The sequence below is a fragment of the Rhincodon typus genome, chromosome 19, assembly GCF_021869965.1.
Source record: "Rhincodon typus isolate 14 chromosome 19, sRhiTyp1.1, whole genome shotgun sequence".
NCBI lineage: Eukaryota > Metazoa > Chordata > Chondrichthyes > Orectolobiformes > Rhincodontidae > Rhincodon > Rhincodon typus.
The window spans coordinates 37,500,212-37,526,483 of record NC_063350.1 but is presented as its reverse complement, the minus strand read 5'-3'; the positions used below and the strand labels follow the sequence as shown (position 1 = coordinate 37,526,483).

Sequence of the window (26,272 nt, the reverse complement as noted above, 5' to 3'; positions counted from 1 at the left end):
AGATCTACATTTCAAAGATGACCCAATAGCAGTGCAATTTAACAGTTAAGTAAATATTTGTCCCTGGCAGTATTTTTGCACTGTCTTTCCTTCTAATGAAGATGAATATAATTATTTTTATGACTCCAACTAATGAAAGGTTTCTTTATTTTCACAAAATATTGATCTTTCTGAAACATAATACTGAAATGGATAAAATGAAACATTATTGTTTGAAACAAAATATTTTTTTCTGCTTATCAGTCCACCTTGTCTACTTTAAAAACTTATGATTTGTATTTCCTTTCATTTAGTCAACACTACTGCAAATGGAAATATCTTAATAGGTGTATAAAATTACAAAATTACTAATGGGTATAGGTACTTTTTAAAAAATTCTTTGAAACAGTTTCAAATATATTTTGGTCCCATCAATGGAAACACCAAATGTACAAGACCCTAACTTGCCTTCAGTTCTTTAAGTGCTATGCAAGCAGCTCTCTGGAGTTGTGTATCTTTTTCTTTCAAGACTTCCGTGTAATATGCCAAAGCCTGCAAAAGGTGAAATTGGGACTTGTTAGCCAGTTCTAAATTGTTAAAATTCAAACAGATTAACCAAATTGAATTCAGAATTCAAATACCATTGAATTAAATTTTCGGCACTGTTGATATAACTCGGTGATAGATGGAGGAAAATTTTGTTAGAGTGCATCATTGTGAAATGTACTCTGTTCTATAGATTTGTTTGTGCAAGTTAGGCTTTTTTTTGAAAATAAACAAAATTTCTCAAAGTTATTGGAAGTGTGACTGTTTAACAGCATGGCAAGTAGACCAGGAGACATGAGTGAAAATGGGACAAATTTAGGATTGCCTGAAGCAATTCATTACCTCATAGAATGTGACCCAATACTTACAATCGTTCAATATGAGCAAGCAAGTTTGACAGTCATTCAATGTCAAAGTAAGAGTAGAGTTGCTAATCAGAAGACTTCATTGTCTTTTTATACTCCTGACACAAAGTTAATATGCAAATACAACACCTTTATGAAAATGATGGGGTGTTTGAACATGAGATGCCATTTTCACAAAACTAAATTGGAATCATACAAATGAGCCAGAAACTTGTGATTTGTAATTTGTGGTTCCTTTTCCTCATCATGATATGTTGGAAGATTTCCACATTATTAATGTGCATTGTTCAGGTATTAGTACTTCACCAAAAACTGGCTGATTATTACTCAGTACATTTTATAATTTTGTTACTTTCTTTAAAAAATAGGAACAGGAGTAGAACATTCAGCCCTTCGACCCTGCTCTGCAATTGAATGTGATCATGGCTCACCATCCAACTCAGTATCCTTTTCCCTCTTTTTCCACATACCCTTTGATCCCTTTAGCACTAAGAGCTTTGTCTAACTCCATCTTGAAAACAGCCCCCAAGTATTTTATGTGGAAGAGAATTCCATAGGCTTACCACTCTCTAGGTGAAGAACATTCTCCATATCTCGCTCCTGAGTGGTAGGCTGTGACCCCAGTTCTGGGTTTTCTGGTCAACGGAACATCTTTCGTATATTCACTTTGTCTAATCCTGTTAGAATTATGTAGTTTTCTGAGATTCTCCCTCATTCTGCTAAACTTCAGTGAATACATTTTTAACTGATCTAATCTCTCTATGTCAGATCTGCCAGCCTAGGAATCAGTCAGGTATACGTTCGCAGTCATGCCATAGCCAGAATATCCTTTCTGAGATGAGATGAACCAAATCTGCACACAATACTCCAGGTGTAATCTTTCTAAGGCTGTGTACAGTTGCAACAAAACATCCCTTATCCTGTGCTCAAATCCTCTCATTATGAAGGCCAACACACAATTTGCATCCTTCACTGCCTGCTGCACCTAATTGCTTGCTTTCAGCAACTGGTGTCAAGGTCATCCAGGTTTTGTTGCGTCTCCTTTTCCCCATTTATCACCATTCAGATATTAATCTGCCTTCCTATTTATACTACCAAAGTGAATAACCTCACCTTTATCTACATTATACTTCATCTGCCATTCAACTGGTCCAAATCAGACTGAAGTATCTCCGCATCCTCCTCAAAGCTCACCATCCCACCCAGCTTTGTGTATCACCTGCAAATTTGGAGTTCTTACATATAATTCCTAACCTAAATCATTAATATATATTGTGAATAGCTGGGGTCCAAGCACTGATCCCTACTATCCCATTAGTTACTGCCTGCCAGTCAGAAAAAGACTGAATTTTGTGTTTTGCTACTGTTTCCTACTCTGTCAGTACATATACCCAGTCCCATGTGCTTTAATTTTAATTGCTAATTTCTTATCTGGGACCTTATTGAAAGCCTTCAAAAGTCCAAGTGAACCACATCCACTGGCTCTCCCCTATCAAAAATATTAGTTACATCTTTGAAAAATTCTAGTCACTTTGTCAAGCAAGATTTTCCTTCCCTAAATCGTTGCTGATTTGTCCGTTCCTGTCATTGTTTTCTAAGTACGCTGATATTAAATCTTTTATAATGAACACTAACATTTTCCGCACTATTGATGCCAGGCTAACCAGTCTATAATTCACTGCTTTCTCAGTCCCTCTTTTTTTTAAAAACTGGGGTACATTAGCAACCACCCAATCCATAAGAATTGTTCCAGAGTGAAATTTTGAAAGCTGACGACCAATACATAGATTATTTCTGGGGCCACTTCCTTATGTACTCAATTTGTAGATTATCAGACCCTGGGGTTTTATAGGCCTTTTATCCATGAATGTCCCTAATGCCATTTCCCTACTACTACTGATGATAATATTACTAAACACAATATTCTAAATACTACACTAAAATTTGTAATGTAGCACAAATGACATCTTTCAGCTCTCCCCGCGACTCCCTCGTCCGTTCCACACTCCCCACTAGCCCCACCACCCCCGGCATCTTTCCCTGCAACCGCATGAAGTGCTACACCTACCCCTACATCTCCCCCTTCACCTCCATCCAGGACCCAAAAAAACCTTCCACATTTGACAGATGTTCACCTGCACATCCGCTAATGTGGTCTATTGCATCCGCTGTTCCCGATGTGGCTTCCTCTACATCGGTGAGACCAAGCGGAGGCTCGGAGACCACTTTGTAGAACACCTGTGCTTGGTCCACGACAAACGACAACACCTTCCAGTCGCGAACCATTTCAACTCCCCCTCCCAGTCCCTGGACGACATGTCCATCCTGGGCCTCCTCCAGCGTCACAATGACGCCACCCGGAAACTGGAGGAGCAGCAGCACCTCATATTCTGCCTTGGGAGTCTACAACCCAATGGTTTCAATGTGGACTTAACTAGCTTTAAAATGTCCCCACCCCCAGCCTCATCCCATGATCAACCCTCCCTCTCATCCCCGCTTCCTTGACCTGACACAACCTGACCATCTTCTCTCCCACCTGTCCGCTCCTCCTACCTCACTGATCAATCCCCACCACTGCCAACCTGCACTCACCTATCGCCATCCCACCTACCTTTCCCAGCCCCACCCCTCCTCTCTATTTATTTCAGAGCCCCTTTCCCCCTCCCCCATTTCTGAAGAAGCGTCCTGACATGAAACATCAGCTTTTCTGCTCCTCTGATGCTGTCTGGCCTGCTGTATTCCTCGAGCTCCACACTGTGTTATCTCAGACTCCAGCATCAGCAGTTCTTACTATCTTTCAGCTTTGTTTTTTTTTCTCCTGTTTTTCTGTTTCATTATCTCATTTTGTAAATAAATTCCTTCAATGTGGCTTACTTAAAAAAGAAAGACTTACATTTACGTTGTGCATTTCACAATCAACAGTTATCTCAAGCTGCTTTTCATCCAATTAACTAACTTTTTGAAATGTAGGCTGTTGAAATGTAGGAAAATTACAGTTTTCTAATAAATATCTGTGGAATTCATGCTTTTATCCTGTATTTAAACTTGCTGATTTTCAATATGTAAATAGGTATATTTTGTACATAAAACTGTTTGTGCCTTTTTCACACAATTTTCATTCTGTCACTGTATATTATCAAAACTAAAGGTTATTAATTACTTTCAGTACCGGTTAGCTTGTTTACATTATTCAAGTCAGGCTAAAATACAACAAATTGTATATTTTGGTCCTTCTTAAAATCTCCATTAGAACCATCATTGCTTACCTTTGCTCTAAAATTGTTATTTGCTGAAGCACTGCGAAAGAATGAGGTTACAGTTTGTGCAATCTTGGGGTTCTCATCTAATTGAAGAATGCAAATTGACTGCAAGGTTTGGTGCAGAGGTTGAAGCTCAGAAACTAACTTTTCTTTTAACTTTTTCAGTGTCTTCATCTTCTGTGTAGTCTGTAGTGCTTCAGGGAGAAATACTAAAAATGTAAAGAGTAAAAAAAAATTTAAATAAGGCAACATAAACAGTTAAAAAAACAAGTTCAAAAATGCATAATTCAGGTTATTCTTCTTAGCCCTTTTGTATCCTATTTTTTAAAAGTTTTTTTTAAGAAATGTTCATTTTCCATGTGGTTTCTGCAATGATAAATAGGAACAGGTACAGGCCATTCAGCTCCTTGAGTCTACTCCATCATTTAATCAGATCATGGCAAATCTGATTGCGGCCTAAACTCGACTTTCTTACTTGATTCTCATAACCAATGATTCCTGCATAAATCAAAAATCTGTCCAAATCAATTTTGAATGTACCAAATAACCAGCTTCTTCTATGTTGTTTGGGAAAGAGAATTTCAAAGTCTGATGACTCTCTAAGAGAAAAGATTTCTCCTATCTCTGCGTCAATGAGAAGCTTTTTTTTTATTCACTCATTTTAGACCCACATTTCTCACCGTACAACTGAATGTAAAATTTTGTCATGTTATGATCACTTGTGCCTGGATTATTTATCAAGGTCAGTAATCAACTCTCTCTCTTTGCACATCAATCAGTCCAATATAACATGTTCCATGGTTGGTTCCAGACTGCATTGTTCCAAGTAGCTGTCCTAAATATTCTCTATAAAGTCATCCTCCAGAATATCTTTGTTAATTTGCTTCATCCAATTATCTGAAGATTAAAAACATACAAATATTGCACTATCTTTCAAACTCCTGTTATCTATTGATTTAGAGTCAGAGAGCTGTTCAGCATGAAACCAGACTCTTCGATCTGACTCATCCATGCCGACCAGATATCCTAAATTAATCTAGTCCCATTTGCCAGCATTTGGGCCATGTTGTTGTAAACCCTTCCTATTCTTATACCCATTCAGATGCCTTTTAAACGTTGTAATTGTACCAGTCTCCAGCACTTCCTCTGGCAGCTCATTCCGTACACACACCACCCTCTGTGGAAAATGTTGCCTATTAGGTCCCTTTTAAATCTTTCCCCTCTCACCTTAAATCTATGCCCTCTAGTTTTGCACTTCCCCACCCCAGGGAAAAGGCCTTGGCTATTCACCTATCCACGTCCCTCATGATTTTATAAACTTCTATCAGGTCACCCCTCAGCCTCCAATGCGCCGGGGAAATTAGACCCAGCCTATTCAGCCTCTCCTTTATAGCTCAAACCCGTCAACCCTGGCAACTTCCTTGTAAATCTTTTCTGAACCTTTTCGACTTTCACAACATCCATCCTACAGCAAGGAGACCAGAATTGAATGTAGTGTTCCAAAAGTGGCCTTACCAATGCCCTGTACAACTGCAACATGATCTCCCAACTCTTATACTCAATGTACTGACCAATAAAGGCAAGCATACCAAATGCCTTCTTCACTATCCTGTCCACCTGCGACTCCACTTTCAAGGAACTATGAACCTGCACTCCAAGCTCTCTTTGTTCACCAACACTCTCCAAGACCTTGCCTTTCCAAAATGTAGCCCCTCACATTTATCTAATTTAAACTCCATCTGCCACTCCTCGGTCCATCAGCCCATCCGATCAAGGTTGTGTTATACTCTGAGATAACTTTCTTCGCTGTCCACTACATCTCCAATTTTGGTATCATCTGCAAACTTACTAACCATACCTCTTGTGTTCACATGCAAATCATTCATATAAATGATGAAAAGCAGTGGACCCAGCACCAATCTTTGTGGCACATTTATACTCATTTTCACTCTGCAGCTATTGTCGGGCAGACTGTAAACTACTTCCACCAGTGACGTCCTTTTTTTAATCTGCACCCAAACTTATTCTATATCCTGATCTTCTGAACCAAGATCTTTTCTTACTGCATTCGGTTCTGCTATAACGTGTGTTCCAGCAACGTGAATTGGCTATAACACAATTGATGAATAGGGGAATGCTATTTCTAAAACATGAACTTGTGTTGGCTATAACATGATTCCAACAGTGCACGAAGAGTATGTGCAACATTGCATCATCGTTTTGCGGGCTTTGTCCTGAATATGTGCAATATTAGTGCTGAAAGAATCTGAAGACAATGAACCACAGCCATCCACTTCTGCATTAACTATTTTTCACCCTACACCTGCAACCACAACTACACCTGAAGGTGATGTTGATGATGATAATCCTCAGCCCCTGCATTAACAACAGAGCAACCAGGATTTTGACTCCGTGACACAGCAGGAACAGTGATAGGTTTCCAAATCGGGATGGTGAGTAGCTTGCAGGTGAACTTGCAGCTGACAGTGTTCCTATTTGTCACTTTCTTCTGTTTAAATGGTAGTGGTCATGTTGAAGTCTAAGGAGCCTTGGTGAATCTTGTACATGCTACCCACTGCTGGTTGAGGGGGTAAATGTGGATCTTGTGCCAATCAAGTGGGCTACTTTGTCCTGAATGATGTCAAGATTCTTGTATTGTTGGAGCTGATTCATTCAGGAAAGTGGGGAATATTCCATCACACTCCTAAGTTTTGCCTTTTGGATGGTAGCAGGCTTTAGGGAGTCAGGTGTTGTGTTACTCACAGCAGCATTCCTGGCTTCTGACCTGCACACGTAGTCATAGGACTTTTGGCTAGTCTAGTTCAGTTTCTCGTCAGTATCAAGAGGGTGATGGTTACATTCTATCTTTTTTTTTGTTGGGGATGGTCATTGCCTGACACTTGTGTGGCACGAATGTCAAAATCTACCTTTTTACCATCTTTTCCTACTCTAAGCTAATTTGCTGATCAATTCTTTGGCTTGTATGCTTTATGCCTTCCTGTAAGACCCTGGCTTCCATTACTCATAACAGGACCTTCTAAGAAAATTATTGCTTTGTTCTTTCATTTTAACTATCCAATTCTCCCTTCATGTGAATCCTGTGACCATCGCCCACACTATTTATTTCTAGCCATTATGGGACTTGTGCTTTTATATTTACTGTTATTTATGTGTAGAAATTTGAATTATATTCAAACTCCTATGAATCATTCACATTGAACAATAAGGCTATTAAGGGGATAGACATTTACTAATCATTGATTATATCCTGGTTTTGCTGAGAAGAGCTTGAAGTCAGCATTTTGATCTCATCATTGGGTAGTGTCTTTCTTTTTGATAAGTGATTCATTCCATCTTCTGTTAAGAAATTTTAAAAATCAAGAAAAACAAACCTGTCTTCTATCAATTCACTACCATCCTTTCCTTGCCCTTTCTCAGCAGTTTTAATGCCAGTCCTGTTTCCTATTGCTTCTGCTCTTCTCATATCATTTACAATGATAACTTCCAATAACATGGAACCTTAGCACAGAAATATTTTCCAAGACACCTCACTGATGTGTAATTAGAAAAAAAAAGCCAAGACAAGGAAGGAAATATTCAGATAGGTAGCCAAAGGCTGAATGTCTGATTCCTTGTGTGAAGGTTGGACAAATTGAATAATAGAGATATTGACTCAAAAAGTAGGAAGGATATGTTGAGCCTTTATAAATTTCTGGTTTGGGCATAACTACAGTATTACGTCCAGTTCTGGGCACCTCACGTGTGGAAGAAAGTGAGGGTCCATGAAGAGTCATTGAAGATTTACAAGAGTGGTTCCAAGAATGAGGAATTTTAGATACTATTTTAATGTACAGAACATGAATTTGTTCTCCTTGGAATAAAGGAGATTGCAGACAGATCTGTGAGAGGCGTGTAAGATGATGATAGGTTTAGGCAAGGTACAAACAAAGCTGTTCCCATTCCATGGTTGATCCAGTTAACTTTTGCTCCTTAAGGACCAGGAGAGACAGCTTTAAGATTTTGGGCAAAAAATGCAAATGATGATGGTAGAAGCAGAAAGGATCAATCATTTCAAAAGGAAATTGGTTAGGTATTCAAGGTAAATAAAGTTAGAGTTACAGAGCTATGTGAATATAACGAGAGAGGGACTAATTGGATTGTTCCTTGGGGAGTCAGTGTGGACTTGAAGGTCTGAATGACCTCACTCTATGCCATTTAAATATAAAGGAACAGTTTTGAAAGAAAACAGTTGAAGTATGTTCGAAAATGCTGTCCTGAATGTGTTGGCTTCTGGGATATTTTGAGTTTGACGAAATGTAATGGACTGAGCAGAAATACCTCTCAAAACTGGCACAATTTGCACCTGGATCACCAATCTAAGAGACGGATAAAAGCATGTGTAGGGATGGAATTGTATAAAAAGTATCAAAATATTAACATTGAATAATATTAGATCAGGAATGCAGAACCAATTCAACAATGCTTTGAGCTGTGATGGCTATGGTATGTTTAAACTTAATCTCAATCACTGAAATCTGTTTGACACACAACAACATAACTAAAACTCTTGTAGATCAAACATGAATACATCAGATCATAAATTTTCTGCTAAATCAATGACTGCATACTCAAATTTCAATGCAAGCAAATAGCTTTTTTTACTCATACCTTCCTTTGCAAGTCTGGTCAGGTGTGTCCCCAGCTGAGTAATATTGTACTTCTTCACATAGTTGAAAAACTGGAAGATTGTCACTATTTCCTCTGAGACATTAGGACACAGCAGTAATTCGCAACAGCTGATAATCTGGTACAGAAGTGTTCTGAATACTTACAAAAACATGAAAATTGTAAACATTTAAAGATTCTAATCAGACTGTTATTGAGATGAGTTCTTTGACCATGTAAGATCAGTTAAAAATGTATTTAGGATCAGCTGTGAAAAAGGATTCAACTGATAGCAATTTACTGGGTGAGTGGCATCCAACTGTAGGTGCTATTTGTTAGGTACATCTAGGAGGGCTTCCTGAAACAATATGTAGATAGTCCAACTAGGGAACGGGCTGTACTAGACCTTGTACTGGGGAGTGAGCCTGGCCACCGATTGAAGTTTGTGGTGGGGAAGGATAATTACAATAGTATTAGGCAGGAACTGGAGAAATTAGTTTGAGGGCAACAGTTAAGGGTAAATCTGCATCTGACATTTCGGAGTCATGAGGCTCTGGGAAATGCCTGATCAAGTCTTAGGGATTTATCTGCCGTAATATGTTTTAACACCTCCAGCCCCTCCTCTTCTGTAATATGAACCCCTTTTAAAACATCACTATTTATTTCCCCAAGTTCTCTAGCTTTCATTTATTTCTCCAGAGTAAATACTAATGCTAAATATTCATTTAATATCTACCCCATTTCCTATGAGGATGAAAGGTAAGGATGGGAAGGTTTGACAACCTTGGATGATAAGACACATTGAAAGTTTGATGAAAAAGGAAGCACGGTTTAGGAAACTGAAATGAGACAAGGCCCTTGAAGACTGTAAAGGAAGCAGGAAAGAACTTAATCAGGAATTAGGAGAGCCTAAAGGCACCATGATATGTTCTTGGCAAGTAGGATTATGGAGATTAAGGGGTGGGGAGTAGCGGCGGTGGTGGTGGAACAGTTTTTCTGACTGAAGTACTGTGACCATTAGTGTTCCACAAGGATCAATGCTGAGACCTCTGTTGCTTGTAATAAATATATAAATGATTTGGGTGAAAATGTAGGTGGGCTGATTAGAAAGTTTGCAGACAGCATGAAAATTGGTAGAGTTGTGGATAGTAAGGAAGGTTGTCAAAGGATACAGCAGGATATAGATCAGTTGGAAAGTCAGGCAAAGAAATGTCAGATGGAAATTAATCTAGACTAGATTGACGTGAAGCATCTTTGGAAGGTCATCTGCAAGGGAAAAGTGTACAGTTAATGGCAGAACCCTTAGGAGCATTGATATACAAAGGGTTCTTAGAATCCAAGTCCATGGTTCCCTGAAAGTCGCAACATAAGTGGATAAGGTGGTAAAGAAGGCATGCTACATGCTTGTTTTCATTAGTCAGGTGTATAAATGTTGGCAAAAGTCATGTTGCAGCTGTATAAAACTAGTTAGGCCAACTGTAGTAGGGTGAGGTTGCACAAACTCAGATTGTTTTCATGTTGGAGGCTAAGGGGTGATCTGATGGTATATAAAATTGAGGCATGGATTGGATGGATAGTCAGTCTTTTTCCCAGGGTGGAAATGTCAAATACAAGGGCACATTGGTTGAAAGTGACAACAAGTAATTAGGAAGGCAAATGGAATTTTGTCCTTCATTGCTAAAGGGATTGAAATAAAAAGCAGAGAGGTTATGTTGCAGCTGTACAAGGTGCTGGTGAGGCCACACCTGGAGTACTGTGTGCAGTTTTGGTCTCCTTACTTGAGAAAGGATGTACTGGCACTGGAGGGGGTGCAAAGGAGGGTTCACTAGGTTGATTCCGGAGTTGAGGGGGTTGGCTTATGAGGAGAGACTGAGTAGATTGGGATTATATTCATTGGAATTCAGAAGATTGAGGGGGGATCTTATAGAAACATATAAAATTATGAAGGGAATAGATAAGATAGAAGTAGAGAGGATGTTTCCACCAGCAGGTGAAGGTAGGACAAGAGGGCATAGCCTCAAGATTAGAGGGAGCAGATTTAGGACTGAACTGAGAAGGAATTTCTTCACCCAGAGGGTTGTTAATCTATGGAATTCCTTGCCCAGTGAAGTAGTTGACGCTACTTCAGTAAACGCTTTTTAAAAAAAAAGGTAGATTTTTTTTGAACAATAAAGGAATTAAGGGATACGGTGAGAACGCGGGTAAGTGGATCTGAGTCCACGAAAGGATCAGCCATGATCTTATTGAATGGCGGAGCAGGCTCGAAGGGCCAGACGGCCTACTCCTGCTCCTAGTTCTTGTCTTGTCTTGTCTTGTCTAAATTTAAAGGAGATGCTTGAGAAAAGTTTTTTTTTTACATGGGTGGTAGGTGCCTGGAACACACTGCTAGGTTTAAGAGGTATTTAGACAGCCATGTGAATAGACCGAGAATAAAGGGAAATGGACTATGTGCAGGCAGATGGGGTTAGTTTACAATGGCATCATAATCAGCACAGCCAAAAGCCCTGTTCCTGTGCTATACTGTTCTGAGTTGTCTGAAGACAATCGCCTGACTCTCTCTGTTTTTTTATAACCTATGGTCTTTGATACTAGGCAATTTGTACAAGCTTCTGGTTTAACAGGGTTCATGAGCTCAGCCACACGTTGAAGGAAGACAATTTATAACCACAGGCAAGTATGATTTGTGTACAAGTAGAAGCTTTAAAGTAATTACAGAACTTGGTAATTTATTTCCTCTTCAAGTGACACAATTTAGTTATCCACACTAGACCAATCCACTATGACACATTATAATGTTGATTTTTTTTTTAAGTTTAGTTTCTATAGAACGTGTGGCCTCAAAATTTTACTTAATGTTATTTGACTCTGGCATAAATCTGTCAAGTTAACAATCAACTTTAACAACTGCACAGTCTTACTAAATAGTATATTTTCTGCTTTGTAACATAATAGCTGTTTTTGGCTGTTGTCACTTTTGTAGTTTACTCCCACGGCCATCAGAAGGACACATTGTTTCATATTTCAACATAGGTTTTTGTTGAACCAAAGATAACGGCACATCACATTCTAAAATATGTAACTACCGTGCTTTCCCCCACTATAAACTTTTGATGAAAAGAACTTCATAACATTCTAAGAATACATAACAAGTTAGTCATTGTTGAATGAGAAAAGGCAGGTTAATTCGTGCATGAGTCTCTTCAATGTGTACTGGCTTGCTTTTATGTATCTTATCTTTGAATTTCTCAAATCCAAGATGAGCAGTTGCTTTATTTTCCCGAATACAGCTGAGTGACGTAGTTAGCTAAACCTTGGCTCTAATTTCTAACCATTTCTAAGAATGTAATGCAATAATCTTCTATACTATTTATTTTGTTACAAGAATTTTGAGTAATTGAACTGTGACAGAATTTTTCTTTAAATTGTCATGGATTTAGGAGCAAAAATGAGCACACATACTTCATAGTACAGGCTCAAGTTTTCATTCTTAGCATTTCTAAGCCACCAATAAAGGCCTCAGAAAAAAATATAAAGATACTGAAAATTTTCAAATATAAACAACATGCTGGCAATAGTCAGCGGGTGAGACAGCAGCTATCAAAATAGAAACAGTTAACATTTTGGGTTAATGACCTGACGGAAGGTTAATTGTATTTTTCTCTCTCCAGATTTGCTGCCTGTTCTGAATATTTGCAGTCTTTTCTGCATCATTGCAATGAAGGGACATATATCAAATTTGTAAATGTCTCAAAGGATTTATGGCATTGTAGATAGTATAGACAGAAATGGCGAAGACATTAATAAAAAGTTGAACTGAGGAGTAGAACTGTAACAGGTAGATTCCAGCGCAATTTAAAGTTAAGCTCATCAATTTTGATTTAAAGAGAATAGATTAGTAAAATGTGAAATGAGGGTGCAAGAATGGCATGATGATGAATAAGAAATTGCTAAGAATACACAATGAAACAAGACTACCTGTTAAGAAGACTAAAATAAAAGGTTCTCTATCTGAACGTGTGTAGCATTCATAACAAAGTAGCAAATTCATAGCATACGTGGAAGTAAATAAATACTATCTGATAATTGGTATGAAGACATGTTTGCAGGATGAAAAGGAATCAGTCCTGAATATTGGAGATATTTGACATTCACGCAAAATAGGAAGCTAGTAAAAGTGGAGGGGTAGCAATGTTAATTAAAGATGGCATTTGTATTTCTGAGATGACGTTGGTTCAGGAGATCAGATGTAGAATCAGTTAGAACGGAAATGAGGAATAGAAGGGGAAGGAAGTTACCAGTTGTAGTGGTCCACAGGAGCCCTAACTAATCACAACGTGGGACAAAATTCACAAGATGATATACGGAGTGTTTGTAATAAAGGGATGGCAATAATTGTGACTTCAATACATCATAAGACATAAATTACTTTAATTTGCATACAAGTTCAAAAAATCAGATTGGCAGTAGTAGCCTGGTTGAGTAGTTCATAAAATGCTTTTGAGAGTTTCTTTAAGCCACACATTTGGAAATGTCCAGAAAGCAGATGACATTGGACTTTGTATGGTGTGATGTGACAGGATTAATTACCCTAGAATAAAGGCACTCCTAGTTGCAGTGACCATAATATGATTACATTTTTTGTCCAGTTTGAAGGGAGAAGATTGGGTCCAAGTCTAGTGGCTTAAACATATGTGCAACAATATGGATATGAAAGTTGAGTTAGCTGAAATGAACTGACATATTAAGCTAGGTGAAAGGTCAATGGGCACAGTGGCAGATATTTAAGGGATAATTCCTAATACTCAAAATAGGTATGGTATTAATTTAAAGACAATTTTTAAAGAAAGGATCTACAATCCAAGATTAATTAAAGAAGTTAAGGAAAGTATTAGTCTTAAGTAAAATAAAAACTGTGAAAGTGAGTAGTAGGTCAGATGTTTAGTCAGAATATTAAAAAAGAAAGAGATTGACTAAAAGATTAATCAGAAGGAAGAAATTAGCCTATGAGAGGAAGCTAGCTGGGAGTATAAAACAGATAACAAGTAATTCTACAAATCGGGAAGGAAAGAAGTCCAGTGAGTTTTTGGTCCTCGATTTGAGCATGACGTCAATTGTCTATCGGAAGGAAATGGCAGTTTTGTGTCTGTCTTCACAATAGAGGATACAAAATACATTCCAGTAATAGCCATAAATCATTAGGTGAAAGGGAGAAGTAATTCCACTAGATTTCTAATCCTAAAAGAAGTGAGACTAAGCAAACTGGTAGAGCTACACACTGACAATTCTCCAGGTCCAGCTTGACTTCATCCTTGGGCCCTATAAAAGGTGACTAATAAGTTAGTGAATCAGCTGGAATTCATTTTCCAAAATTCACAAATGTTCAATCAGATTCAAAAGTCACAAATTTAACCCCTCTATTCAAGAAGGGTGGGAGACAGGAAATGGGGAATTATAGGCCTGTTAGCTTTGTGCCTGTGATGGGGAAGTAAAGATTATAGCACTGCATTTTTTTAAAGAAACACTCAAGGTAATTGGAAAGAGTCAGCACAGTTTTGTTGAAAGGAAATCATGCCTAACCTATTTATTGGAGATGGTTGAAGGAATAACGTGCTGTAGATAAAGAGAACCTGTAGATGTACTGTACTTGGATTTCCATAAGTCTTTTGATAAGGTGCCACATTAAAGATTATTGTGAAAAATAAAAGCTCATGATAATAGGAGTAACATATGTGCATGGATAGGAGATTCGCTAACTGACTGACTGAAAACAGAGTGTACATAAATGGGTATTCGTTTGAATGGCAGAATATTAGCAATGGAGTGCCATACTCATCTATGTTGGGATCTCAAATTTTTACAATTTACTTAAATGACTTCGTTAAGGAGAGTGAAGTTGTGGTGGTTAAATTTGAAGATATCACCAAGACAGGTAGGAAAATATGTTGTGAAGAAGACACATGGAAGTTGCAGACACCTACGAATAGGTTGAGTGAGTGGGTTGAAATGTAGAAGATAGTGTCATGTGGGAAGATGAGTCCTCCATTTTGGCGAGAACAGTAATAAAACAGATTATTATTTAAATGGAGAATGGCTGCAGAATTCTGAGGTGCAGAGGGATTTAGGTGTTCCAGTGCATGAGTCGCAAAAGGTTAGTATGCAGGTACAGCATAATCAAGAAGGCTTGTGGGATGTTATCTTTTTTTTCAAGAGGAATTGAACATAAAAGTGAGGAGGCTGTGCTTCAGTTATATAGGGTGTCGGTGAGACCACATGTCAAATACTTGTACAGTTTTCATCTTTTTATTTAAGGAAGGATGTAATTGCGTTGAAGGCAGCTCAGAGGTTTACTAGATTAGTATTTTGAAATGATTAGATTAACTTATGAGGATAAATTGGACAGGCTGGGCTTATTTTCACAGGAATTCAGAAGAGTGAGTGGTGACTTGATTGAAATTCCCATAATTTTTTTTCAAAAGCAAACGGAAGAAAGTATTTTAAACATTAATTTGCTTTTGATTTTGTTCTTCTGTGAGAATTATGAATTATAAATTGACTGACTCAATCAAGGGCCTGATTAGGGGAAGTGATAAATGATTGGGTGTATTAGTTGCATGATGTGGATAATTCAGCGAACTTTAAATTTGAAACTTATATAATTCCCATAGGCCACATGTCAGCCAACTGCTATTAATAAATTTAAGCAAGTTTTAAAAGATATATCTTGATGTAATTACATGCTAAAGTTAATTTAAGGTAATTATTAGCACAATCGTCATACTATCTTGGGTTGTAGTAACTGTTGCATAATGGATATTTTTATATGTATGTATGGGACAAAGTGGCACGGTGATAATATCACTGGACTAGTAACCAAGAACATCAGGCTAATGTCCTGAGGACAAGGAATTGAATCTTATCATGATAGTGAAATTTGAATTCAATTTAAAAAAAAAACTGAAATAAAAGGCTAACCCAACAAGAACTCTTAACTGCTGTCAATTGTCATGAAGACCCATCCAGTTCACTAATCTCCTTTTAGCAAAGCATATCTGCCATCATTGCCTGGTCTGCCCTCCTGTGACTCCAGACCCACAACACTATAATTGACTTTTAACTACCCCTGGCCAATAGGGTTCGGTAATAAATCCCATGAACAAATTTTAAGAAATTTGACTCCAGACAATCCTGTAAAAACAACTACAAGCATAGCTTACCTCTTTCGGTCTGTCCTGGGTGCCTTGCAGCCACTTTCTGTGTGTAACAACTTCTTAGTTGTGCCAGGAACCTCTCAGCTGATGAGTATAGTACACTGTCTATCCCTGTGCATTTACTCCAGAATGACTGGACAGATTTCCCCATCTTTGATTTTGGAATAACTGAAAGTAAAAATGATAAAATGCAATTATATTAAAAGAAGTTCTGAGAGAAATTTTAAATACTGCTATCATCTTATTATACTATAGTAGTTACTGGATCACAATGAAACAGTCTTTCTTTTAAAAAAATTCATAACGCATCAACATCTTCCTTTGAATACCATGTCTCACAGGAATTTCCGCTCTTAATAATGAACTTAATACAGTAAAGTCCTATGTCCTGGAATGTTTCCCAGATTAAATCTACCACATACCATTTCTACATGCACACATTATTTAAAGAATTACATTGTCAATGATTCTAAGTTGATCAAATGGGCTGTATTTATAAATATGCAAATGAAAGTTCCATTGATTGTTAGTAAAGGGAGAGCAAAGTTGAACAATGAGCTCCTAGAATCCATATATCATATGCTCATACATATTTGAAAATCTTTGTCAAGTGCAGTTTACTGAATTGGTCTTAATTTATTTTCTTTTAGTTATTGAAGTATTTCAAGTTTAGTTAGTGTTGAAGTGATCAAGACCAATTATGGATGAGTCATCAAGCAACAGGGCTTTTAAAGGGAGTGAAAAATCAGTGGTGAATTTTTTTGAAGAAAACATATATAGGATCGAGACAACAACATATTTTCACAAAGCTACATTCAATGAATTCAATTTTAGTAGGTGTGACAGTACGATGGCTTTAAGAGGTGTATTTTGTCCTTTTTTTTATACAATAAAAGGGTTGAGGTAGGTGATGAGCCGTCTGTCCAAAGCCAATAAAGTAAACAGCTTGTGAGGCCTTGAGTTTATTTTTAAAGTTGTAACAATAGAAGCAGCCTGAATGGGTAAGGTCAAGCTCCCACAGAACCAGGGTTTTTCTTTTAGTTTTAGCCTTCAGTAGCAGTTGTTGGAGTCTCGAAGCTGAATGTGGAAGTTCTTATTTTCTCTTTGTTACGCCTAAAAGCTGGGGTCTCTTCCTGCTGCTAGAATTGCATGTGAGACAATCTATTTTACTGAAATTGTCTTTGTCAAGGGTGTGTTTATGGAATGTTAGTATATTGGAACAGTTAATTAATAGTTTATATATACAATGTTGTTAAGCATTTCGATAGATTTATAGTTAAGCCAATTTTCTTTTTTATTTTGTCTGTATTTTAATTAGAGTGTATGAATAAATAGTGTTTGATTCAAGCCTGGTAATTTGACCAATCGAATTGCATCCGTAACACAATGCCTTACACTTAGTATCGATCCTAACTTTTTCTTATTTTAAAGCTATCACCTTAATATATTTTGAGGGAGTGGGGTTGGACTGGTCCATAACATAGGCAACAGATATCGAACTTGATACTTCTTGTACCATTTTAGATTTATGGAGCTTAGCATTCCACAGTTATTGAAAGCACATGATTTGCTTTCATTCTTGTGTCATGGTGTTCTGGTGCCACTTGGCTACAGTGACTATAATAAATAAGACTAATCATTTGCAGTTTTGTGTTAAACCTCAAGCATTTGTAATTCTAAATGTTCTTGTAACGTATCACATTTTCAAACCCTTTTATAGAAAAAAAATCTAAAGATTGCAAGTGTTGCTGCCCTGATATGCAGTAGCACAAACTGTACCCACAAAATCTCAGCTGAGATTTGTCAACAAAGAGCCAGATGCCAAGGATTTCCCCATAGGTAATGATAATAGGGCAATTATGTGAGTCATCCTGGACTGCTGCCCACCTACATAAGGTGCCCAACAAAAACTACCATTCTGGTGTTGACCCAGGAAACCAACCAACCCCCAACAAAAATAAAGCAGTTTGGTAGGGGGAGGGGAGACAGTGTTAGTATAACAGGGACACAGCATACTTCAGTAAATGAACCAAGACAAAGGAGGTTCAGCCTTGTTGAGTTTCAAGGGAGTAAACTGATACTGGATAGCCTCCAATGCTCAGTATTATAGGTAAGACAGATGAGTTAACAGCATGGGTGCATTGCAAATTCACATGTCAATGTTGTTGCCATCAAAGACATGTGGTTGAGGGAGAACTGGATCGGCAATTCAATGATCTGAGGTATGAATGTTCAGGCAGGACAAGGAAGGGTGTAAAAGAAGAGGCCTTGTTGTATTATTAATTAAGGAGTCAGTTACTGTGGTAAGGAGTGACAGCATCTTGGAGGGGTCTTCAAATGAGGCTTAGAGAGTAGAGTTAGAATAAAAAGGGGGCAGTCACATTGCTGGAAGTGTATTGTGGACTCCCAAACAGCCAGCAGACATTAAAGGAATAGATATGTAGACAAATCACTGAGGTGTTAAAAAACACTAATACAGTAATTATATTAGGGGATTTCAACTTTTCTAGCATTAATTGGGATAATCATTCTGTAAAGGGTTTTGAGCGGACTGAAATCTATTCGAGAGATTTTTATGTTAGCGTGTCGAAGATCCAACAAAGGACAGTGCAGTGCTGGACCTAATTCTGTTGAATAAACTGAAAGATGTTCAAGGTGGCATAGGGAGAGTATTTTAGTGATAGCACCCACAACTCAATACATTTTAACAAAAACAAAGTTGCTGGAGAAGCTCAGCAGGTCTGGCAGCATCTGTGAAGGAGAAAACAGAGTTAACGTTTCGGGTCCCCAGTTCTGAGGAAGGGTCACTGGACCCGAAACGTTAACTCTGTTTTTTCCTTCTCAGATGCTGCCAGACCTCCTGAGCTTTTCCAGCAACTTTGTTTTTGTTCCTGATTCACAGCATCCGCAGTTCTTTTGGTTTTTATTTAGTACTGACACTTTAAGTGTGTTATGGAACAGGAAAAAAATTGGTTTGCAAAATAGGGTTTTGGATTGGGAGAAGGCAGATTTTATTAAATTATTCATTTGCTAGGATCTAGTCAAAGCAGATTGGGAACAATTACCTCTAGGTAAATCTATAGCAGAACAATGAAGGGTGAGGTGGAAGCCTTGGAATCAGCGAGAGTACAGAGCCAACATGTGTCCTTTTGGGTGAACTGGAGGAGAAACAAGCCCAGAGAATCCTGGATATCTAGGCATATTCAGTTATGAATAAGAAGGAAAAGGGAGGCTTTTAACACATGCAAAGGGAGCAAATCAATGCTGGCCCTGGTGGAGTACAGAAAGTGCAGGGGGAAACTGAAGAGAGCAATTCGGAGAGCAAAGAGGGTGCATGAAAAAATCTACTGGCAGGGTGAATCCCAAGATATTCTATAAATGCATCAAGGATTAAGAGGAGAATAACCAGGGAAAGGGTAGGGCACTGGGGACCAAAGGCTCAACATAAAGCATGGAGTCAAAGGACATTGGTAGGGTGTTAAACAGGGACTTCACTTTTGACTGCACTTTGGAGAAGAAAGAGGTAAGTACAGATTTTAGGAAGTGGGACAGAAATTCTTCAGTTGTTTGATGTAGAGTGTGAAGAGGTTTTGGCAGGCTTAAAAGTGGACAAAGTGGAGTTGTACAGTGAAAGACAAGGGAGAGAATTACAGGGGCTTTGACACAAAGCTTTAATTCCTCTCTGGCCACAGGAGTTGCCAGAGGACTGCAGGACACCTAATGTGATTCCACTTTTCAAGAAGGGCTTGAAAGAAAAATCAGGAAATTACAGAACAGTGAGTCTTTTGTAAGTGGTTGAGAAATTTGGAGAAAATTCTGAAGGAGAGAATTAATCTCCACTTGGAGATGCAAAGTTTGATCAGGGAGAGTCAGCATGACAACCTCCTTCTGAGAAAGTCAATCAAATTCAATTTGAATTTTTCAAGGAGGTGATCTGGTGTGTAAATGAAGATAGTGCAGTTGATGCAGCTTGCATGGATTTTAGCAAGGCCTTGACAAGCTCCCACATGGGAGACCTGATAAAGAAGATAAAAGCATATGGGAACCAGGGTACCTTGGCAAGATGAATCCTTACATGGTTTTGTGTTAGGAAACGGAGGGTAGTGGTAGAAGGTTGTTTGTGGGATTAGAGGCTGGAGTCCAATGGTGAATTAGAAGGTCTCTTGATTGTTCATGATATATATAAATAATATAGATGAGCATGCTGGGGGTTGATGAGAAAGTTTACGCATGACAAGTAAGATTGGTCATGTGATTGGCTGTGAGGAAGAAGGTCTTACGTTGCAGAATAATATAGATGGATTGGTCAGAAGGGCTGATCAGTGGCAGATGAAATTTAACCCTGATAAGTATGAGGTGATGCACTATGGAAGAAGTAACAAAAAAAGGGAGTACTTTATCCAATGAATGGCAGGACACTAGGAAGCTCAGAGGAACAGGGTGTGTTTGTCCACAGATCCCTGAAGGTGGTAAGCCAGGTTAATATGGTAGTTAAGATGACATACGGTACACATCTTTATCAGTAGTGGCATAGATTATAAGAACAGTGAGGTCATGTTTGTGCTGTGCAAAACTTTGATTAGGCTCACTCCAACTGGAGTACTGTGTATAGTTCTAGTCATCAGTGATCAGGAAGACAGTAATTGCACTTAAGGGATTGCAAAGGAGACTGACCAGGATGTTGGCTGGGATGGAGCAGTTTAGCTCAAGAGAGGCTGCAGAAGCTCGGACATAGTAAGAACTGCTTATGCTGGAGTCTGCGATAACACAGCATGAAGCTGGAAGATCACAGCAGGCCAGGCAGCATCAGAGGAACAGGAAAGCTGACGTTTCAGGTCGGGACTCTTCTTGGGTTGTTTTCTTTAGAGCAAAGAAGCCTGAGAAGGGACCTGAGTGAGGTGTGTAAGATTGAGATGGCATGGACAGGGTGGAAAGGAAGCAGCTGTTCTCCTTAGTGGAGGTTCAGTGCGTTGGGGCATAATTTTAAGGTGAAAGATTTAGAGGGAATTTGAGGATTTCTTTTTCACCCAGATTGTGGTGGGAATCCGGAATGCACTGCCTGTGACAGTAGTTGAGGTAGGTAACTTTACAACTTTAAAAGATACTTGGATGAGTACTTGAAATGTGTCATAACATCAAAAGCTATGGGAAAAGTGCTAAGGGTCAGACCACTGTAGATTTAAAGTAGTTTTTGTCAGTGCAGGGCTGATGGGCTGAATGGTGTCTTCTGTACCCCATGATTCTGAAGATTTGCATTTATATACTGCATTAAATCTAAGGATGATTGATGGAATATTTTCAGCAATAAAGTCATTTTTACAAGTATCACTTGTAATTTATACAACAATCAATTTTTACTTTTTTAAAACAAATACAACACTGAGAACTCAAAATATGCTTTTGAGATCTAACTTTAGTATCACAGAATTATGTTGCTATTTGCTTAACAGCAATTCAGAAGTAAGACAATGCAAACTGCTCAAGTGCAAGATACTTTTTAAATTGATTCATCATGATATTGCTCCATCTAATGAGGACATGCATTGTGCTGGAAGAGCCAAATTGTATAACCGAAGCTAAGCCAGGTGAGACAAATGGATTGATTTGAAATTTCTACTTTTAAAAAAAAATTAATCATTCAGGGAATTTAAAGTGATCAACTACAGTGTAACTCATAAAATGAAAGGTAAATATTTTATAAGGACATTTAAAGGAAATAATGTTATACAGTAATGGACAAGCTAATGTGAACATCCACAACAAATACTAAACAACTGTACTTAATGTTACAAAATGTTTACTTTTGAGCATTCAAAGCAATTATAAAATTGTCTAGAGCGTTGGCTCTACAAATTAAAAATAGGATCTCTTTGGTCTGCAATTCTAGTGAAGCTATGTAGCCCTGATATTTTATGTCTGCTAATGTATTACCCTGTTATTTCAAACAATCTGGAATCTAAACCATTGGAGAGTTTCTTTTTTCATGATATAAATCTTTCTGTCTAAACAATTTTTGAACGATGTTCCAAGATAAATCTCGGTGAACTGTCCATAATTGTGGTCATTTTATACAAACCTTCTTCCACAGATTTAATATTGCCTGACTTCTTACAACAAATGACAGCTAGAGTTTCCAATACCAGGATCTGTTGAGAGAGTTCCTCTAATATGTAGCTCTGAAGGACAGGTACACAGCCGGTCGATGTAAATCTCTGAAACACAAACCAAATTACTTGTGGGGGGTCCTAAAAACAGGCTAGCATGGTAAGTGTTTTAAAAATTAGGTATTGAATATCATGCACCTTATTATGTTTAATCTTAACAGAAAAATGTTGTTTATACATAAAATTAACGTCTCACATTTTGATCCTATAAAACAAGGAATTAAGTTATGCAGATTAGGGAACTGAAATTTCAAGTTTGTTGTAAACTGATTTGTATAAGTGTGATCACAGAAGTGAATCGATTAGCATAACCATCCCAAAAACCCCTATGAAGAGCAACCCATGATGAAAATGAAAACAAAGTACTGGAGAAGCTGGATGCTGCCAGACCGGCTGAGTTTCTCCAGCACTTTGTGCTTTTATTTCAGACCTCTAGCACCTGCTGTACCTTGCTTTTATTTAACAGAAACCTGGGCCCTTTCACATTCCAAAAGTAGGAATAACAAAGTTTACACAAGATGCTGAAGTTACAAAATCTGATCTAGTGCGTGGCCAGAGATAAGATGATGTAGTAAATAAAGGTATAGAATTTATAGTCGGGAACGAAGAAATGATTTGAGTACTATTATTTCAAATGTTCAATGAGAGGTTTAGGAATGGGGCAAACACTAACAGACCCAGTGGTAGAGAGCTAGAATTAAGGACATAAGAAAAGGAGCAGGAGTAGACCATTCAGTCCCTCAAGTCTGTCCCACTATTCACCAAACTCATGGCTGATCTGCCCCAGGTCTGAGCTCCTCTTTCAAGCCAGCTCAATAGAGTTCACTGATATTTCAAAACTCTATCTATCTATCCCCTTGTTTAAATACTTTCAGTGATCTTGCCTCCAAAACTGTCTGGTATAGAGAATTCTGGTCTTTCACTACTCTCTGGGACAAGACATTCCTTCACATCTCAGTTTTAAATGTGTGCACCTTTTATTTTGTAAGTATGTCACCTAGTTCAAGATTCTGCCACTAGTGGAAACATGATCTTAACTTCTACCCTGTCAAGCCTGCTCAGATTGTTGTATGTTTCAATAAGATCACCTCTCATTCTTCTAAACTCTAATCAATAAAGAGCTAACCTATTTAGTCATTCTTGATAAGTCAATTCCTTTAATCACAGAAATCAGCCTAGTGAATCTCTTTTAAACTACCTCCAATGCCAATAAATCCTTTCCTATATATGGGAACCAAAACTGTATACAGTACTCCAGGTGTAGCCTCACCAATGCCAGTTGTAACAAGACTTCCCTGTTTTTAAACTCCAAACCCCAAACAATAAAGACCAAAATTCCACCTGCCTTCTGAATTACTTGCTAGACCTGTATGCTAACTTTGTGTTTCATGCACAAGAACAGTCGGATCCCTTTGTTTGTGCTGCATCTTCTTGAAGTCTCTCTGCATTTAAATAATAATCTGCCTTTTTGTTTTTTCTAGCAGTGTACATGACCTCGTACTTTGCTATGTTCAATTCCATCTGCCAAGTTTTTTTGCCCACTCACTAAACCTGCCTACATCCCCTTGCAGGTTCCTTATGTCCTCATCACAATATACTCTTGCACCTATTTTTGTATCATGGGCAAAGTTGAATATGTTTCACTCAGGCCCCTCCTCCAAGAAGGTAGAAGACTATTAGAGTGACTGGAGCCCAGTGTGCAGTCACATAACACAGCGATCAGTGCTGGGTCCCTTACTGTTTGTGATATTCATGAATGACATGGATGAGAACATGGGGATACGGTAAGTTTGTGGATGGCACAAAGATTGGTTGGGTGGTTGATAGTGAGGATAAAGGTGCTAGGTTACAGGAGAACATGAACAGATTTGTCAGATGGATAGATCAGTGGCAGATGGAATTTAACTCTGATAAGTGTGAGATGATGCAGTTTGGAAGAAGGAACAAGAAAAGGGAGTACTCATTGAATGGAAGCTCAGAGAATCTTGAGGAGTTTGTCCACAGATTCCTGGAAGGTGGCAGGACAAGTTAAAAGGGTAGCTCAGAAGGCATATGGGACACTTCCAGTTGTGTTTTGAATTATAAGAGCAAGGATGTCATGTTGGAGCTGTTCAGAGCTTTGGTTAGGCCACAGCTGGAATACTGCGTCTACTTCTGTTCGCCCTGTTATAGAAAGAATATTATTAAGCTAGAGAAGGTTCAGAGTTACAGGATGTTGCTGGGAATGGAGGGCTTGAGTTATAAGGAGAGGTTGAATAGGCTGGGACTTTTTTCACTGGAGCGTAGGAGGTTGAAAGATAACCTTATAGAGGTTTATATAATGAAGAATATAGATAAGGTGAATGGTATGTGTTTTTTTCCCTCGGGTGGCTGTTTTCAAGACTAGGGGGCATATTTTAAAGTGAGAGGAGAAAGATTTTTAAAATAAAGACATGACGTGCAATTTTTTTTAACGCAGAGAATGGTTAGTTTATGGAAACAACTTCCAGAGGAAGTGGTGGATGCAGGTACAGTTACAACATTTAAAAAACATTTAAATTGCAGCTGTCGCCTAACCAAAGCCCTGTACATGAATAAGAAATGTTTGGAGGGATGTGGGCCAAGTGCAGGCAGATGGGACTAGTTTAGTTTGGGATTATAGTTGGCATGGACTGGTTGGATTGAAGGGTCCGTTTCTGTGCTGTGTGACTCTGATTCTAGTAGTGTATTTTTGGCAGTACAGACTCGATGGGCTGAAGGGCTTCTTCTGTACTTGATGATTCTATTCTATGATGGTAAACAAGGTCCTTGTGGCATCTTTCCAACCTGAAGTATTAATTCTGACTCTGTTTCTATGTATTAACCAATCTTCAATTTGTGCTACGACATTACTGTTGATAATGTGTGTTTCTATTTTATGCAGTAGCCTTTTATGTAGCACCTTATCAAATGCCTTCTGGAAATCCAAACATACAACATCTACCAGCTGTTCTTTATCAATTCTACTTGTTATGCCTCAAGAACTTTGGCATTACCCTTCCACGAAATCACGTTGACTCTGTTTGATTGCATTAAGCTTTTCTAAATGTCCTGCTGTTTCTTCCCTAATAATGAACTCTAACATTTTCCCAATGATAGAAATTAGACTAAATGGCCTATAGTTTCCTGCTTTCTTCCCACCTCCCTTCTTGAACAGGGCATTACATTAGTGGTTTTCCAATCTACTGGAATCTTGAGTGTTTCGGAATATTTTGACCAATGCCTTCATTACCTCTGAAGTAATTTTCTGTTCAAAGTCTTAGATGTAGGCCATCCTGGTGTCTTGTCTGCCTTTAAATATTTTGTCCCTTGTGAAAGAGACTGTTACACAATCTTTCCTCCCATCAGCACCTTGCTTATCTGTACTTTTGAGATGTTTGGATGTCCTTTGCAAACATGTCGAAGCCGAACACGTGTTTGTGAATGATGTCAACAAAAGACAAGATAGGGTCAAAGAAGAGATCTTTAGAATTTTTTTTGAGTGGTCTTATCAAAAAGCAAAGTTTTTTTTTCCCTAATGGTGACCTAATTAAAACTGAATCAATCAGATTAGAACTAAGTGAGGTCAGTTCAGTCTTACCAAGCTGAACAGAAGATTATCTAGTCAACTATGCCAGGACATCAGAGGGGGTAGGAAGTAATAATTTCTACTGTCAACGTTAGAGAATGTCCAGACCTAAATCTGGCACTGGTGAATTCTTTATTCTTCTGGTTCAAGTTTAGTAATAAGGTACATGTTTTGTCACTAGACTTGTCTTTTAAAGTATCAGTGTGGATAATTAATAACTGGAGAACTATTTTCCCCTTGATTTGAGGATGGTGTATGCAAGCGTTTCCTGTTATTTTAAAATCTTTGTTAAATAGTGTCCTTTCTTCCTGCTATTTAGGACCTGGATTAATTATATCAAGGTTATATCAATCAGCCAGTTCCCTCCGATTATGAACATCTAAAAGTACAATATGCAATATTTGTAACAATTTCTGTTCCACAGACTTACAGGAAGCACTTATCAAAGGGGTAGGGAATGTTTTCGCCTCCAAATTAACTTAGACGTGTAATGAACACC

General features: G+C 38.2%; 1 protein-coding gene across 1 annotated transcript in view; it reads right to left on the bottom strand.

Annotated features, from left to right (window-relative positions):
• LOC109912681 (RIPOR family member 3-like) overlaps window positions 1-26,272 on the bottom strand; it is a 120,668-nt gene that overhangs the window by 5,447 nt on the left and 88,949 nt on the right. The window contains exons 16-20 of the mRNA XM_048608318.1: window positions 22,100-22,235; window positions 16,030-16,191; window positions 8,819-8,977; window positions 4,157-4,359; window positions 448-531 (exon numbers count right to left, since the gene is read on the bottom strand). Of these exons, the coding sequence (XP_048464275.1) occupies window positions 448-531; window positions 4,157-4,359; window positions 8,819-8,977; window positions 16,030-16,191; window positions 22,100-22,235 (744 nt within the window). The remainder of the gene's footprint in view (window positions 1-447; window positions 532-4,156; window positions 4,360-8,818; window positions 8,978-16,029; window positions 16,192-22,099; window positions 22,236-26,272) is intronic.